Source organism: Mixophyes fleayi, chromosome 6, assembly GCF_038048845.1.
Source record: "Mixophyes fleayi isolate aMixFle1 chromosome 6, aMixFle1.hap1, whole genome shotgun sequence".
NCBI lineage: Eukaryota > Metazoa > Chordata > Amphibia > Anura > Limnodynastidae > Mixophyes > Mixophyes fleayi.
Window position 1 is genome coordinate 47739603 of NC_134407.1, and position 15511 is coordinate 47755113.

The following is a 15511-nucleotide window of genomic DNA, read 5'->3' on the forward strand; positions in this document are numbered from 1 at the left end:
CATGTTACATGTGAAATTAGCCTGTGTACAAGCTTCCATAGATTTTTGCTATGAATTTTCATGTTGTGGTGTTTGCTTTTTCTGCTTATTACAGGCACAAGGGAAGATGCAGGTATTTTACCAAGGTCGATGGAAATGCTTTTTAATACTATTGAAGGAAGGGTTTATAACAAGATGGATATAAAACCTCACCGGTGTAGAGACTATATACGGCTATCGATAGAAGAACTGAAAAGAGAAGTTGCAGTTAAAAATGCTGTACTTCGTCACACAAAAGAGGTGTGCGCTCTTTGGCGTCATCTGGATAATATTGACATTGTGTCTCAATCTGCACTGGCTTTTCTGTCTCTTGTGTTACTGTATCTGTTTTTGCTGTTAGTACTCATCCAAGCAACACCTAACAAATGAAATAAGCAGTATGGAGATGACTGAGAAATTCTTTAGACATCATTTTGATGCTATAAGCTCTGTGCTGTTTATATAATTACGGATCAGTACATCTATGTTCAGCCCTATCGCCCCCATAGTTCTGTTCATATGGCAATGAAACTACTCGTTGGCTCTTAACCAGCTAGTTTCTTCTCCACACCTCCTATGTGTAACTGGTGTTCTCCTGTGCTTCTACTTTTCAGGGTTATCTGTGTAATTGTGTCATCAATAGGATCACAACCTGCCCCCCTTCCCTAACACGTTCCTTCATTGTAAGCGAGTGCTTCATTCACTTACAACTTCTATTTTTCTTATGTTAGGCTGATTTTCAATGTAGCATTAGGAGCAACAACAGTTGGACATCCACAGATACAGCCTACTTTCTAAATGATGAAGGTAATGTATGATTTGCTTTCTAATTGTGAATTTGAATAGAAGTGCTAATGGTTTGCTCTTTTACACAGTGTGTGTGTAATATATATATATATATATATAATACCCTGCTGTGAAAGTGACAATTTGAGTAATCATTGTAAATTGGTGCTCCCACATATCCGTGGGCGTTATTTCAGTTTAGATGGCTGTGGTGGGCGGAGCGGGAAGACCAATCAGAAGCTGTAAACTCCCAAGATATCGCAGATTTGTTTCTGATTGTTCCTCCCGTCTGCAACATCCGATAGCCATTGGTTTTCAGCTGGGGCAGTTGGAGGAATCAAAGAGCGCAGAGAGAAAATGACTGTACCTTAAAACCTCTGGAGATCTGGTGAATGGTACTCAGTAGGGTGGGTGTTTGTATTTAAATTTGAATTCTGATTGAGGTTTAAAAAAATGTTGAAACAGTGTAACTTTTTTTTTTTTTGTGTGTGTGTGCGCTTTGTTTAAAATGGACAAACAAATCTTGTGCAAATATATAGGATCTTGAACTTAGCTTAGCTGATGGAGAAACTTGCTGGGCTTTTATCAAATCTTAGGGTGACGCTTACAGCAGGATATAGTGTAATATTTGCCTTCACAGGGTGGTGAGGAGAGAGCCACATCGCCAACTTGTTTAATATCTATGGTTACATCACTTTCCATGATTCTCCAGTAATCAAAATTGCTTTGCATTTTATTATTGTACAATGAAATATTATAAGGGGTTGAGAACCACTTTTAGATACCCAGTTTTCTCCCCAGCACCTATTTCCCGGGTGGAGCTGTTTGTACTAGCCGCCCAACAGAGTCCTATTATGATAGAATAAACCACTGTTTCTCCTATTATAATAGGCACTATGTGAGCACTACATCCAGCAATGTGTGTTAGGCCACTGACCACCAGTCTGATCAGTCCTGGCAGGTGTGTTCAATAATCTCCAACATTTCTTTTTCATCCTATTTGGGGGACACTGCTACCATGGGGTTGTGAGTGGAGGTGGCACTTAACAGGTTAAATTTGTTAATGTATCAAAACTGACGAACCCCTCCCCCTGGAGCCTCTCCAGTCTTCGTTAAGTGCCCAAGGGACTTGAACTTGCAATGAATGACATGATGAAATTATTCCTTTTTCTACTAAATTTTAACTTTAATTTTTGCAGCAGCGTGCTCTGTCAAATATACACTAGTTACCAGAGCTCTCACTAACATCCGAAGTTTAATTTTTCTTTTATTCTTTTAAAAACTACTCGCGCTGACAAGCGGCTTACAGCTTCTGCCACGCTGATTAAAGGCTGATATACTGGCGCTGACAGAAACGGCAAAGGGCGCCGGTAATCGGAGTGCCGGGGGCCACCATATTTGAATACGCCAAGTATCTTCAGCAAAGGAGGGGGGCACTTGTTCCACTAGGAAAAGGGCCACCAGGAATCTGCATAATATAGATGTAGCAGATCGCTTTAATGGCAGAAAACTCGAGGAGGAGCAGGAAAACTGCAGAAAACATGCGCTGACCAATTAGCAGCCGGTTTGCAAAATTTCTGAATTGTTCCCTATTGCCCTGCATCTTAAGGAGGCTTCCGGATACTTATTTGAGGCCGCTCCGAAATGCAGCGTCCATTTCTTCATCTATTTCTGCAACCGCAGTAGCGGTCAGGAGACCCTTATGGCTCAGGTCCTGGGTCTTTGTTTTGTTTGACTCCTCTAAACAAGGATGGCCAGCCTTTAAGTAATCGATTGCTAGGTGGCTTACTACTAAGCAGGCTTATGTTGGTGCCAGATTGTATTGTAGCCCATTCTACCCGTTCAGTGGGAATGCCCTCGGCTGCACAAAATGGGGCCTCAGCTGACCAGTTGTGCAGAGCAGCCATGTGGTCCTCAGTCCATACTTTTTACCACATTTTATCAATTCAATGTATATGCGTCTGCAGACTCTGCTTTTGGCAGTAGTGCTTTACTTGTCGGGCTGTCAGAGTGGTCCCTCCCTTAAGGGGACTGATCTAGAACGTCCCCATGGTAGTAGTGTCCCTCAGGGTGAAAGAGGATTTTTATACTTGCGATAAATCCGTTTCTCTGATTCCATCTGGGGGACACTGCATTCCCTCCCTTCTGCTCTTCTGCTGTATGGTGTCTGGTTGGTTGACTCCCCTTCCTTGGGGTTTTATACTTGGACTAGAGAGGCTACAGGGGGTTGCAGCGGGCAGGGGTATAAGTGCCAACACCACCTCCGCTCTCAACTCCAAGGTAGCAGTGTCCCGCAGATGGAATCGGAGAAACTGGTTTATCGTAAGTATAAAAATCCTTTTTATTATTATTGCAAAGCATTACACTTCCCCCACCCAGTTGCTTGTTAATGCCACCCAGCTGAAACATTTTCTAGGGAGAACACTGGATACCTTCACCCACTCTCTGATTAGGTTCGACTTTTCTTGTGTTAGGGGTTGCAGCACTACCACAATACAATACTTATGTATACCGTATTTTCCGCACTATAAGGCGCACCTAAGAGCCTTAAATTTTCTCAAAAAAACGGCCGTGCGCCTAATAATCCGGTGCGCCCTATGTGTGCACTGAGTTCCAAAATCTCTTAAAATGTTGTTTTGCGACTTTGGTAAGTGCTCCGCTTGATTGACTGTCGGACCATTTCCGGCTGACACAGGGACGTAATATGTACACTACGTACGCTGGTTTGTCTAATGGCCCCCGAAAATGGCACCAGTGAAGAGACATGCCTACGAGGCACAATTCAAACTACAGGCCATCAGTTACGCGGTTGTAAATGGGAATAGAGCAGCTGCGAAAGAATTTAACATAAATGAATCTATGGTTCGGAAGTGGAGGAAGCAAGAAAATGAACTGGGCCAAGTTAAGAAGACGAAACAGAGTTTCCGCGGGAACAAAGCGAGGTGGCCACAGTTAGAAGACCAACTTGAGCAATGGATTATTGAACAAAGAACAGCCGGGAGAAGAGTCTCTACAGTCACCATTCGACTAAAGGCAACAACGATAGCACAAGACATGAAGATCGAACACTTTCAAGGAGGTCCGTCTTGGTGCTTTCGTTTTATGAAAAGGCGTCATCTCTCCATCCGCATTAGGACTACCGTATCGCAGCAACTGCCAGCGGATTACAAAGAAAAGCTGGCCATCTTCTGCACCTACTGCAGTAGCAAGATTACCGACAAAAAGATCCAGCCCAACCACATCACCAACATGGACGAGGTCCCCCTCACTTTTGACATCCCCGTGAACCATACTGTGGAGAAAAAGGGGACCAGCACGGTATTGATACGCACCACGGGGCATGAGAAGTCGACTTTCACTGTTGTTCTTGGTTGCCACGGTAATGGACAGCAACTACCACCTATGGTCATTTTTAAGAGGAAGACGCTGCCAAAAGAAAAGTTTCCAGCCGGAGTCCTCATTAAGGCCAATCAAAAGGGCTGGATGGACGAGGAGAAAATGAGTGGCTGAGAGAGGTGTATGTAAAGAGACCGGATGTTTTTTTCCACACATCACCGTCCCTGTTGATCTGCGACTCCATGCGCGCCCATCTCACCGCTACTGTGAAAAACCACGTGAAGCAAATGAATTCGGAGCTTGCCATCATTCTGGGAGGTTTAACAAAAAAGAACTCCAACCTCTGGACATTGGTGTAAACAGGGCGTTCAAAGTGAAGTTGCGAGCGGCGTGGGAGCGATGGATGACAGACGGTGAACACACCTTTACTAAGACTGGGAGGCAGCGCCGGGCGAGTTACGCCACCATATGTGAATGGATTGTGGATGCCTGGGCTAAGGTATCTGCCTTAATTGTTGTCCGAGCTTTCGCGAAAGCCGGCATCATTGCTGAACAGCCACCTGACAAACGAGACTGACTCCGACAATGATGAGAGGGAACTCGGTATGTTTGATGGCGAAATTGCCCAGCTGTTCAAGTCAGACACAGAAGATGAGGAGTTTGAGTTGAACTTTATTAACAATACACTCACATTATTTTTAAATCAATCTTCTCCCACAAATCCATCACTCACTGTATTGCCTCCGTTACCTTTTTTTTGTAGTGTAGAATTTTGTATGTTTTAGCATGCGCCTTATAATCCGGTGCGCCTTATAGTGCGTAAAATACGGTAATTTGTTTTATTTGAGGGGCCTACTTTTGCTGCAGTTATTTCTCTAGGTTTCTCTTCAGCTACACTGAGTAGACCCTGCACAACAAATCAAACATGTAAACAAAGTACAGATGACACTGTCTGTTTGCTGCAGTCCTCTTAATCAAATGAAATAAAATCTTTCATTAGATAAACCTGACTCGTTTTTTAGGTGATTACTGAACACTGCCCACTTTTTTTTTTATTAACCTTTTTAAAAACAAACCACAAACTTAATTGATCCCTTTATCAACCATTTACTGTACACAGGAGTTTTCAAAAGCGCATGGTAGTATCATGTTATCTATAAACACTGTGTACACCAAAGTTCTATTTTTAGTGCAGGAATGAATGATCCCTAATGTTAATTTAGTGATCTATTCACCACTTGGTGAATAAAGTGTTTTCAAGACTCTTGTATACCCGATGCCTAACATGTAACCTCATTCTGAAGTAGCAGTTAGGTTATTATTTTTGTGTTTACATATATAACTAATTTGTCCAAACACTTGAATGGTAAAATTTAAATGTTCTCCATTCGATGCTCCAGCAGAGCTGATTCGTCACCACAGGCTGATCCTTTTTATTTAGATTGCTTTTGGGTCACAAACAATGTGTACAGGGCCACAGTGAAAAATGATTCACATCAGAAGGGTGTATGTTGCCCCCGTAATGTTTTAAAATGAAAACGAAAACTAAAATGGGCAATATAGGCAAATTTCTAACTTTTATATGATTATTTTTTTTTTTTAAGGAACTAGTCATCTGGGCTTATTAAAAGCTTTTCTTCTGATTCTGAATTTGTTCTTTCTTTCATCCTCAGTCCATTCTGAAGTTGAAGGCAATTTAAGAGAATCTAAAGAGTTCCAATTGGATGTAGATGGATGTATGAAATTCTCTGTTTGGGTTTCATTCTGTGAAATATACAATGAGTGTATTTATGATCTGCTGGATCACATAGCAGGAGACAAGTTTTTAAAAAGAAAAACGTTAAAGCTTGCCCAGGATATTAAAGGATTCTCTTATGTTAAAGGTGAGCTACTGTCGTCCTACAATATTTTTCTGTGTTATAAATAAAACTTCATGTGTGTTCCCCACTCCTATTTCCTGTAGTGTTCTGTTCTTTTCTGGATAGCAGGTAGACTTATTTTCTTTGCAGAACCATGAACTTCCTGGGTTTGCCAGTGCTGCATAAGCATTTCAGTAGAATAAAAATAGAAATGTGCACTCTTAAGGGGGGGCACTCTTAATCATTCAGTGGTATAGAAATAAGCACTTTAGCCTGTGGCTATGCATCCCTATATATTGACTAAACTTATGACTGCTTTGGTGGTCCTGAAAAGTATTGTTCTCCTGCAGGTGACTGCAGTAATAAAATGGAAATTTTTAGTTAAGGCAAGTGTAGTATCAGCATTGCAAGAGAGAGAGTCCAGGACGGAGCCGTAAGGAGAGATTCTACGTGCAAGGGTAAAATCCACATTGGATGGCTTAGTGCGGCTGCTAGTTTTTGCGCTCTTCACATTTAATCTTTTTGGAAATGTAAAATACTACACCAGTGGAGGTATGTGAACAAGTATCACTTGTACAAGGTAAATTGTATCTTCTGTACAGCTCATACCTGTGACATTGAAGCACTGTTGTGAAGTTATTTTCCAATAATTCTGTATATCCATATGCATCAGGCTGTTAAAACTTGATCTGAACAAATATTTAAATCTATCCTTTTTTTTTTTTTTTTTATCGAAGTCCTTCATGGATAAATCTAACCAGTCCTACTGAAAATGTGCAATCCTAGTGAAATAGTAGAAAGTAAAATTCTCCCATAGTAAACTTTGTTCTCGAAGACACCACACTTAGTCATTTGCAGAGAAGCCTCAGTATATGTTTGTATCACGGTATGACCTCAAAATATGCACACCAATTAATAACAGTCCAAGCAGTGCATTAGTGTGCATCTCTATGATGCTTAGACTTCATTGGTTGTCAGTCCGCTTTACAGTAATACCCACCTTCTAGATCAGGCATCTCCAGCTGCAGAGGGGCACCTTGCTCTGAATGTCAAGTGACCTCAAATGTGATCTATGGCTTGCCTCATGTGCACAAAAAGTATAGAAGTATACTCCCTTATTGTATTCACTCTTTCTACAGATCTCCAATGGATACACGTTTCCGACGCTAGAGAGGCATGCAGGATTCTTGCTTTGGGAAAAAAGTTCCAACGTTTTGCTTTCACAAAGCTAAATAGTTCCTCCAGTAGGAGGTGAGTTGATTTTGCTCTAGTTATGCGATATATTTTCTGAAACTTGCAATTTAGAAACTTTTAAGAAAGAGAAAAGCCGAAACATTCATGTGTTGATAGTGGTGTTATAGACAATTGGTTCTGCAATCCTGAATTATGAGTTTTTCACATATCGAAGGCTATAATTTAACAGTGATAAATGAAGGTCTTTCCTTCTAGATAGAGAACAGTAACTTATATTATTTTAACTTTGGCTTTCTTTTTTTCTTTCAGTCACAGTATATTTACTGTTCGCCTATTAAAAATTGAAGACGCGGATGTTCCTCGAGTAGTAAAAGTCAGCGAGTAAGTGAGAGTAATTTCTAATGTCCAGCCTGCGTGTTTTAGTGCTGCCCTTTATACTATTGATTTGTTTAGTAACTTGGGCATCTGTCTACATCTGTAAGAACAGTTGCCTCGTGTCGCCTTTTGAAGCAAAAATTTGCACTTTCCACTTCACTACAAAAAATATTGATCGTTGTCACCCCAGCTCTATTCATAGACTAAAAACGTCAACGATGAATTTACAAGTGCAATGCAGAATAACAAAGCAAAGGCTTTAACTGGCCGTTTGCACCTCTGTGAAGCGGCCAGTTAAGCCGCAGAACTCTACCTGCATGAAATTTCGCTGCCCCTTTGCTCACCTTTACATCTTGTTTCTCGATGGGCAAGATTTTATTTCAATTCTGACTTCCCAAAAATGTACGCTGTTTCCAGATTGGCGCTGTGTGACTTGGCTGGCTCTGAAAGATGCACAAAAACTCAACATGCGGGTGAAAGGCTGAAAGAGAGTGGGAACATAAATACTTCCTTACTGATTCTTGGCAAATGTATCAATGCACTGAAGAACAGTCAGCACTTAAAGTAAGTACGCCTTCTGACTACTGGCATTTTTTTTTACACTTGTATTTTCCTATCTCTAGCTGCAATTGCTCCAACAAGTGTATTCTATCTCTAAAACACTGTTTACAAACAAAGAGGTTTGTTTTCAATCTGTGGTGTGTGTGTGTGTGTGTGTGTGTGTGTAAATATATACCTGGAAAGTAAAGATGAAACTTTGTGGCATCTCCTTCCTGTTTCAACCAGTGTGTAATCGAAGGGATTATTAATGCTTTCCATAGCTGCAGACTTTCTTTGCATGTAAATGTGCATTTTGAGCTTTTACACATGCAGAATTTTTTTATAAACCTCCAAATACTTGATTCATTGCAGTTTTAGAGGCTATGAAAGGTTAGCTTTGACATGTCTGTGTTTGAGGGTAAAGGAATCCAGCATAGCAATAGCAAACCCATTTAATTTTGGCCTAAATCTACAAGTAGCTTCTTTATGATCAACTTTTATGTGTATTTTGTGTAATAAGTTTAACGCTTTCATCTTGCATCTGCCTAGGACCCAGCAGCACGTGCCATTTAGAGAAAGCAAGCTAACGCACTACCTTCAAAGCTTTTTCAGCGGCAAAGGAAAAGTGTCCATGATTGTCAATATCAGTCAGTCTTCCTCTGTTTATGATGAGACTCTTAACGTACTCAAGTTTTCAGCTGTTGCACAGAAGGTATGTACAGTGACAAAACAATAAAATGTTGCCTGACACCAATCGTACCGGTGAGGGGTTTCACTTTTGCATAATGGTTAAAAAGTGAAAATGGGACAGGAAAATGGTGAGGGGGGTTGGGGAGGGGAGAGGACAAGCCATAGGTATGCGGTAGGGGTATCTGCACAGCCAGCTTCTGTCTGAGCTGAATCCAAGGAGTAGAATGAAGATTTTTGGTGAGTGCTTTTAATTCTACTTCTTATTAATGGTGAATCTTCTCTCCACACGATCAGGTTCTTATTCTGGATTCAAGCCAGGTTTCAGAAAAAGAGTCATATGCTCAAAGAAAGAGTGCTCGGGAAGTTTCCTTTATAATAGATAATGCCGACAACAAGACGTGGGTATCAAGAAAACGAGCCACTGTGCTATGGGATTCCCGTTTGGAAGATGTTCAAGAAGATGGAGACTATGAGGAAGACGCCGCTGATGATGATGATGAGTGTCTTGACTGTACCAATATAGAGGAGCAAAATGATGATGATGAAGAAGATGAAATCATCATTAAAAAAGAGGCTTATGAGGTATGTCACTTTAAAAATGTTCTATTTATTCGAATGTGGTTTTGGTTAACTTTTTGCAGATTATTATTTTTTTAAATTTTTTATAAATCAATATAAATCTATTTACCCAGAAATTACTGGAACTTGTAGAAGACCTAAAAACCAAACTGGTTAAGGAGAAAAAAGATAAACTTCTAATGGAACTTAAAATACGAGAAGAGGTTGCGAACGAGTTTACGCAACACTTCATGCAGCGTGAGAACGACTTCAGGTAAGTGCTACATTCAGATTAATGAAATATTGATCCCTCCAAAATAATTACTGAGCAGTCCTGTTTTAGAAGTAGTTGGTTCAAAAAACTGTAATAAGTATTTAGGTCAGGACAGAAATACTTATTTAGTTGTATGCAAAAATAATACACATAAATCCAAGGGAAAATAATATTTTTATTTTATTTTTTTCAATTCTATTTCTGTCAATTCTATTTCTGTCAAAGAATAATTGACAGCTAACTCACACTGTGCCCTCCATCTCCACACACGCTGCCCCCTCTCACGCTGCCAGCCAAAGACAAAAAAAACTTACCAATCCGTACGGTGCCCGGGACCCAGCTGTCAGCTGCGGGAGAGAGGAGGATGCTGGGTCCCGGGAGCCGCACGGATTGGTAAGTCTTTTTTTTTTTTTTTTTTTTTTTTTTTTTGGGGCTGGCTTGCCCGTGGCACCCCTGTGACAGCGCACCGCGGCGCACACTTTGGGAACTGCTGATCTAGGGAGCCTTTTATCTGAGATTAAAAACATGCTTCTGTTTGTGGTCCATTGTTGCATATAAGAATAGAGATTTGCTGAGGTTGCTGTTTTTGTTTTTACTGCCCTTCTGTCACCTACACACAAAGTTTTGGTTTTTGGGCTGAAAAGCTTGCTTCCTTACATGTACCATCACTAAAGATTCAAACATAACTATTACTATTGTATGTCCTTCCTGTTCATCTTAACCATGTGTGACTTTAATCTGGGAATGTCGGCAAACAAAAGGGATTTGGATTCCCTAGGTCTCTGGTGGCTAGTGTGTTTATGTCCAGTATTCTAGAACCTGTATTGGGAAGTGTCACGTGAACAAGTCCTATATTGTCTAATGGTCATTTGGTTTGACTTGAAACTATAAATTAAAAAAGGAATAAAAAGAATTGGAATTGTTCTCTGCACATAGCTAATTCGTCAGTTATTGCTATTTTATTAGTCTTCTATACCTTGTAAAATAGTGAACGTTTGCAAAAGGAAAAAGAACTGATGGAAGAAAGGTGTGATGAAAGAATAGAGATCTTCCAGGATTTGGTGAGAAAATGTTCCAGTGGAACAGATGAAGAAAAAGAAGATTCCAAAGAATTGTGCAGTGTAGAAGATCCTGCTGTCAAGGTATACAGATTGTATGGATCAATGGTTCTGAACCGGGGAAGCTCTGCCCCCTAGGCTTGAGGCAGTTGGGCCACAAGATGTGCTGCCCACCTACAGGTGTCCATCCTTCTCTAGCGATGGCAAGTAAGCTCTGTAACGAATTTGCTGCGTATCTGCCAATCCTTGTTGAAGCTTCACAGCATCACACTTGGTATAGGCAATGGAATGCATGGGTGGAGTCTAGGACAGTGTTTCCCAAATCCAGTCCTCAGGAACTCCTAACAGTGCATGTTTTCCATATCTCTTTGCTGGAGCACAGGTGTGTTTATTACTAACGGACACATTTTGAAAGGTCCCCAGGTGGTACTAATTTCACTTGTGACCTGGAAAACTTGCACTGTTAGGGGTCCCTGAGGACTGGAGTTGGGAAACGGTGGTCTAGGATGTAGGTTGAGAAGAAAAAGGGGTAAGAGTACATTGGAAAGAAGATGTGGGATAATTGAGTGTACGAAACAAAAGATTTTGATGGAAGATAAGAACCCCTTAGCCCTTCTAGTCTACCCACTTTTTAACCTATGGTAACCTCCAGCCCTATATGAGCCTTATTTCTTTGTAAGGATTTCCGTATGTCTGTCCCAAGCATATTAAAATTGCTCTACTGTATTAGCATCTACCACCTCTGATGGGAGCATGGAGGAGGAGAGGGAGTTGGACAGAGCATTAGGAAGATATATGTATGTAGACTTGTGTGTGTATAATGTGTTCAACGTCACGATAAAGTTTTAAAGGCAACCATTGATAAACTTTACTTTGTAAGAATGTGATTGCTGTGTGATGCCATTTATTACATTTCTTTTCTTAGTCTGTGTGCAATGCTTGTTGTTTTGCTGTCCTTTAAGTTGCTGTTATTAATACATGCCTGGGCAGGAGCTTCTTAGGACAAAAAAAAATGATAAAACTACGTACAGATTAAGCCCTGTAACATTTCTATTCTATATGAGACACCTTTCATATTGCAGCGTCTTTTAGATGAGCTGGTGGGAGATGAATATCGCTTTCTCCTTACCAGGTAGATGACCCCTACATGCCTCTTCAAGAATTCTTCTCTTCTATGCAGAATGATCTGACTGTAATCAAAAAGCAGGCAGTGGAAGCTCATAATCATATTGCAGCTATCCAAGATGATCCTGAAACCATCACGGACCTGCAGGAGAAATTAAAGCAAGGTGCAGCTGATCTTTATAAAACGCAAGAAGAACTAAAGAAGCAATCTGCTGGTAAGTTGTAAAGCTGGAGAGCTAATAGTTTAGTTAGTGTATGTATACATGCATACTAGTTCAGCTGTAGAACTTGGTATGCTTTTGTGCATAATTTAACGTTTCTTCTCCTGTAGTTTTAGAGAATCAGATTGCCCAGTGCACAGAAACAGTCCTTCAACTGGAAGAGTCTGATAAGGTAAGATCTGGTATATAAACAGTCAGATTTATTGCTGCAGCATTTATTTTACAATAATTGTTTTTAATTCTTGTATGTTTGCATTTTAACTTTTTTAAGAAACTATCCTCACAAAGACAACAGATCGATCAACTTATCGACATGATTGAACAAAAGGATACAGCAATTGAGAAGCTTAAAGACCTTGTCTCTCACTTGGAAGCTAAATGTGAAGAACATGTAAGTAAACAACATTTGTAAAGAGAAACTTGCATCCATTCACTTCTGTAACCATTTACATCCATGCAATTGTTATTCTGCAACCTTGATCCACTTGTAAATGAGAGTTAAACTCCCTACATTCACTTGTTCATATATGGACCATGAACATATTATACATTGTTAAATGCAAAGTCTTTTCTCTTCTAGAACCCATTTCAAGCCAGAAATATAGCAAACATTACAAAGGGGAGTTCTTGTATACGGTAGAGTACACAATGAAGAATCTTTGTATAACCTAATAGGAATCCAGGTTTCACGTGTTGGCAATCGCCTATAACAGCAATGCAATCTCCAGCATAGTGGACAGACAGGGGCGAATGATTTACCAGTGTCTGAAACACATGGGGCACTGCCCGTTTGCAAGGAGCCGCAGGACATTGGATCTTTAGTTTCTGACAACTCTCTGGTCTCTAATTTAGTTTAGTATAGGTGCAAGGACATAACAGGTTATGGAAAACTGTAACTAGTTAGTTTGAAATGCACACTGTATTAAAACAAACAGTCGTTTTATATACTGCAATATATGTTAGTGGCTTTATAACATTTATGTTCTTTACTGTAGTTCAAAATGTAAGTGGAGAGGTTTATTTTCTTGTTTGTAATATGCGGCACCCTTCTTGCACCCCAGTTTTTTTTAATGGGTGTGATGAGCGCAGCCATTCATTGGTTCGCTGACCAGAAAATGCTAAAAAACCAGTGTGTGTATATTTCTATCAGTATTCAGAATCCAGAGTGCTGCTTTGTTTCTAAACTATTACTGATTAGATGGGCTACAAGCGGCCCTTCAAGCCTTCACCTGCGGTCCCCAGATCCTTACTTTCATGTCAGATTTGTTCGTTATAGCTTACAACAACTTGTTTAAAATGCCTGCTGATATGTTGTTAGAGAATGGTGTCTGTCTTTGATTTAATGTATTGTTTTAACGTATTACTGAAATGTATGTGTACTGTACAGCCCTTTTATGTATCAGGGTGCCGATCACTGGCTTAGGATGTTGCGTTGATTCATTGATAGGAAGTTGAAATAATGTGAATATGGTTATCCAAATCTATCTTATACCCTTTAAATATATATAGCGACTAGATATTGGCCAATGCTTTTCAATAATTATTCGGACACATTGCTGGTCATCCCAACTTAGCCAATATATTGAAAGGTTAAGGGTCATCAGTGCCACCTAAAAACTGGTAGGTTGTGTAGAATGAATTTCTGTGTATTGGCGCCACCAGTTCTTGTGAAATCACCTAGTTTTATGTTACTTGTTACACAGGAGAAAACTGTAATTAGCATTAGAGAAGAAATGGTTAAAGACAGCAGCAATGCAGATTCCACAAGCCGGAAGCGACCCCCTGATGACCAGCATTGCCCTGAGGAACAACCTCCATCAAAAAAGAAAGGTATCTGTTCAGATCAGCCAAGTGGCAGAGACCCGTTTCCCTATGTCTCAATGCAAAGGCAGAATGCTGCAAATCGCAGGCTTTATCGTCTGAAAAGAAGAAAGTCTGGGTTTTCCAACGATGTAAAATGGAGATGACCTAAACTGTAATCTTGAACTGCCGGACTTTCCAATGATGCTTTTGTATATTAACCTAAAATAAAACTCTTACTTTTGTACTTGCTACTTCTTTTAATTTTTCTGCTCATGAACTAACCGCATGTCCCTAAGCGTTAACATCTTTCTTGGAAAATTTTGACTTCTAATCTCTTTAAACTAACTACCCCACTCACCAGCTTTTTAAACTTTCTCCTATATAAACAAACTGCTTCTATTAATATTAATAACATATATTTGTAAGGCGCCACAGTGCTCCGCAGCACCGTACAGTAGGGAAAACAAAACATAAAACAGGGACATACAAGGTAGACAAAATAAATACAGACATGAAAACAAAGGGTACGGAGGACATTGCTCATTAGAGAGCTTACATTCTAATTGGAAGAGGGCACAGGTGGAACAAGAGGAGCGAGTGTGGCTCAGAGTGGAATTGGGACAGTTGTGAGGGGGCATTAGTGTGAGTAGTGTTATCGGGGATAAGGTCACCTCTAAAAAAGAGATCGGTTTTTAAAGAGCTTCAATGTGTTTTGAAGTAGAAAGACGTAAAAATAACCTAGTTTCTTTATAATGTTAAATGGAAAGTTCCGATTTATTTTGATTTTGTTTGTTTTTGGGATTTCTACAGTTTGAAATATAAAATATACTAGTCTTAATATTCCCTGGTATGTTCTTTTCTCAATCCTTGGAAGTTTGGATAACTACCTGACAGTACTTTCACTTCTAAACCTGTTCAAACTGTGGTGACTATGGGGCACATTTATCAATATTGGCAAAAAATGAAAAATAGTTTTCAATCCTTATCGCATTGATAAGGATTGAACCATTTCTCAAATTTATTAAAAAACCAACACAGGTACAGCAGTTCCGATTAAACTGCTGCTCCTGTGAAAAAGAAAAAAAAGTTACCACTCGATCTTTGTAATGTGATCCTGGATGGGTTCCTTGTTCCTCCTGCCTCCAGGCATCCAAACAGCAGTGACCCGAAGGACATGGGTCATGTGACAGGGATGCACATGCGCTGTAAAGCTCTTCGGAGCAGAGCTTTACAGTGCTGAAAGCAATGAGAAACTAATGTACACCAGCATGAGCTGGTGTACATTACCACATGTGTAAAAGTTTTTACAAAAGTTAATAAATTGCGTTACATAGCAGTCCCCATAGACATCTATGGGGACTGCTATGTATTTTGAAGAAAAATGCAAAGCAGCAGATATCTGATATCTGCTGCGATGCACCAATAATAAATTTGAAGAGGACTTGCGGCTATTCCCTGGAAACGGCTGTTTATGGGGGATTTGCAGCAAAAAATTGATTGCTAAATAGGCCCCTATATAACATAGAAAGCAGTTGAAAGGATAAACTGCTGTGTTCCTAGTTAATGGGTTGAAATTATGCAACACTCAGAAGTGAAAGCTGCACATTCCCTTTAACAAATGTGAAAGATGACTGCAGGTACAAATCTGCATGTAACAAGAATCCACTTAAACTT

At 40.1% G+C, this 15511-nt stretch overlaps 1 protein-coding gene across 3 annotated transcripts in view; it reads left to right on the forward strand.

The window, feature by feature from the left end:
• KIF20B (kinesin family member 20B) overlaps positions 1–15511 on the forward strand; it is a 59430-nt gene that overhangs the window by 11913 nt on the left and 32006 nt on the right. For 2 of the 3 annotated variants that reach the window (XM_075216417.1, XM_075216419.1), the window contains exons 5-18: positions 95–279; positions 750–825; positions 5814–6023; positions 7139–7250; positions 7503–7574; positions 7986–8132; positions 8658–8820; positions 9093–9380; positions 9491–9630; positions 10619–10772; positions 11821–12028; positions 12145–12206; positions 12306–12425; positions 13738–13864. In XM_075216417.1, the coding sequence (XP_075072518.1) occupies positions 95–279; positions 750–825; positions 5814–6023; positions 7139–7250; positions 7503–7574; positions 7986–8132; positions 8658–8820; positions 9093–9380; positions 9491–9630; positions 10619–10772; positions 11821–12028; positions 12145–12206; positions 12306–12425; positions 13738–13864 (2064 nt within the window). The remainder of the gene's footprint in view (positions 1–94; positions 280–749; positions 826–5813; positions 6024–7138; positions 7251–7502; positions 7575–7985; positions 8133–8657; positions 8821–9092; positions 9381–9490; positions 9631–10618; positions 10773–11820; positions 12029–12144; positions 12207–12305; positions 12426–13737; positions 13865–15511) is intronic. The other variant, XM_075216418.1, reaches the window with a different exon arrangement.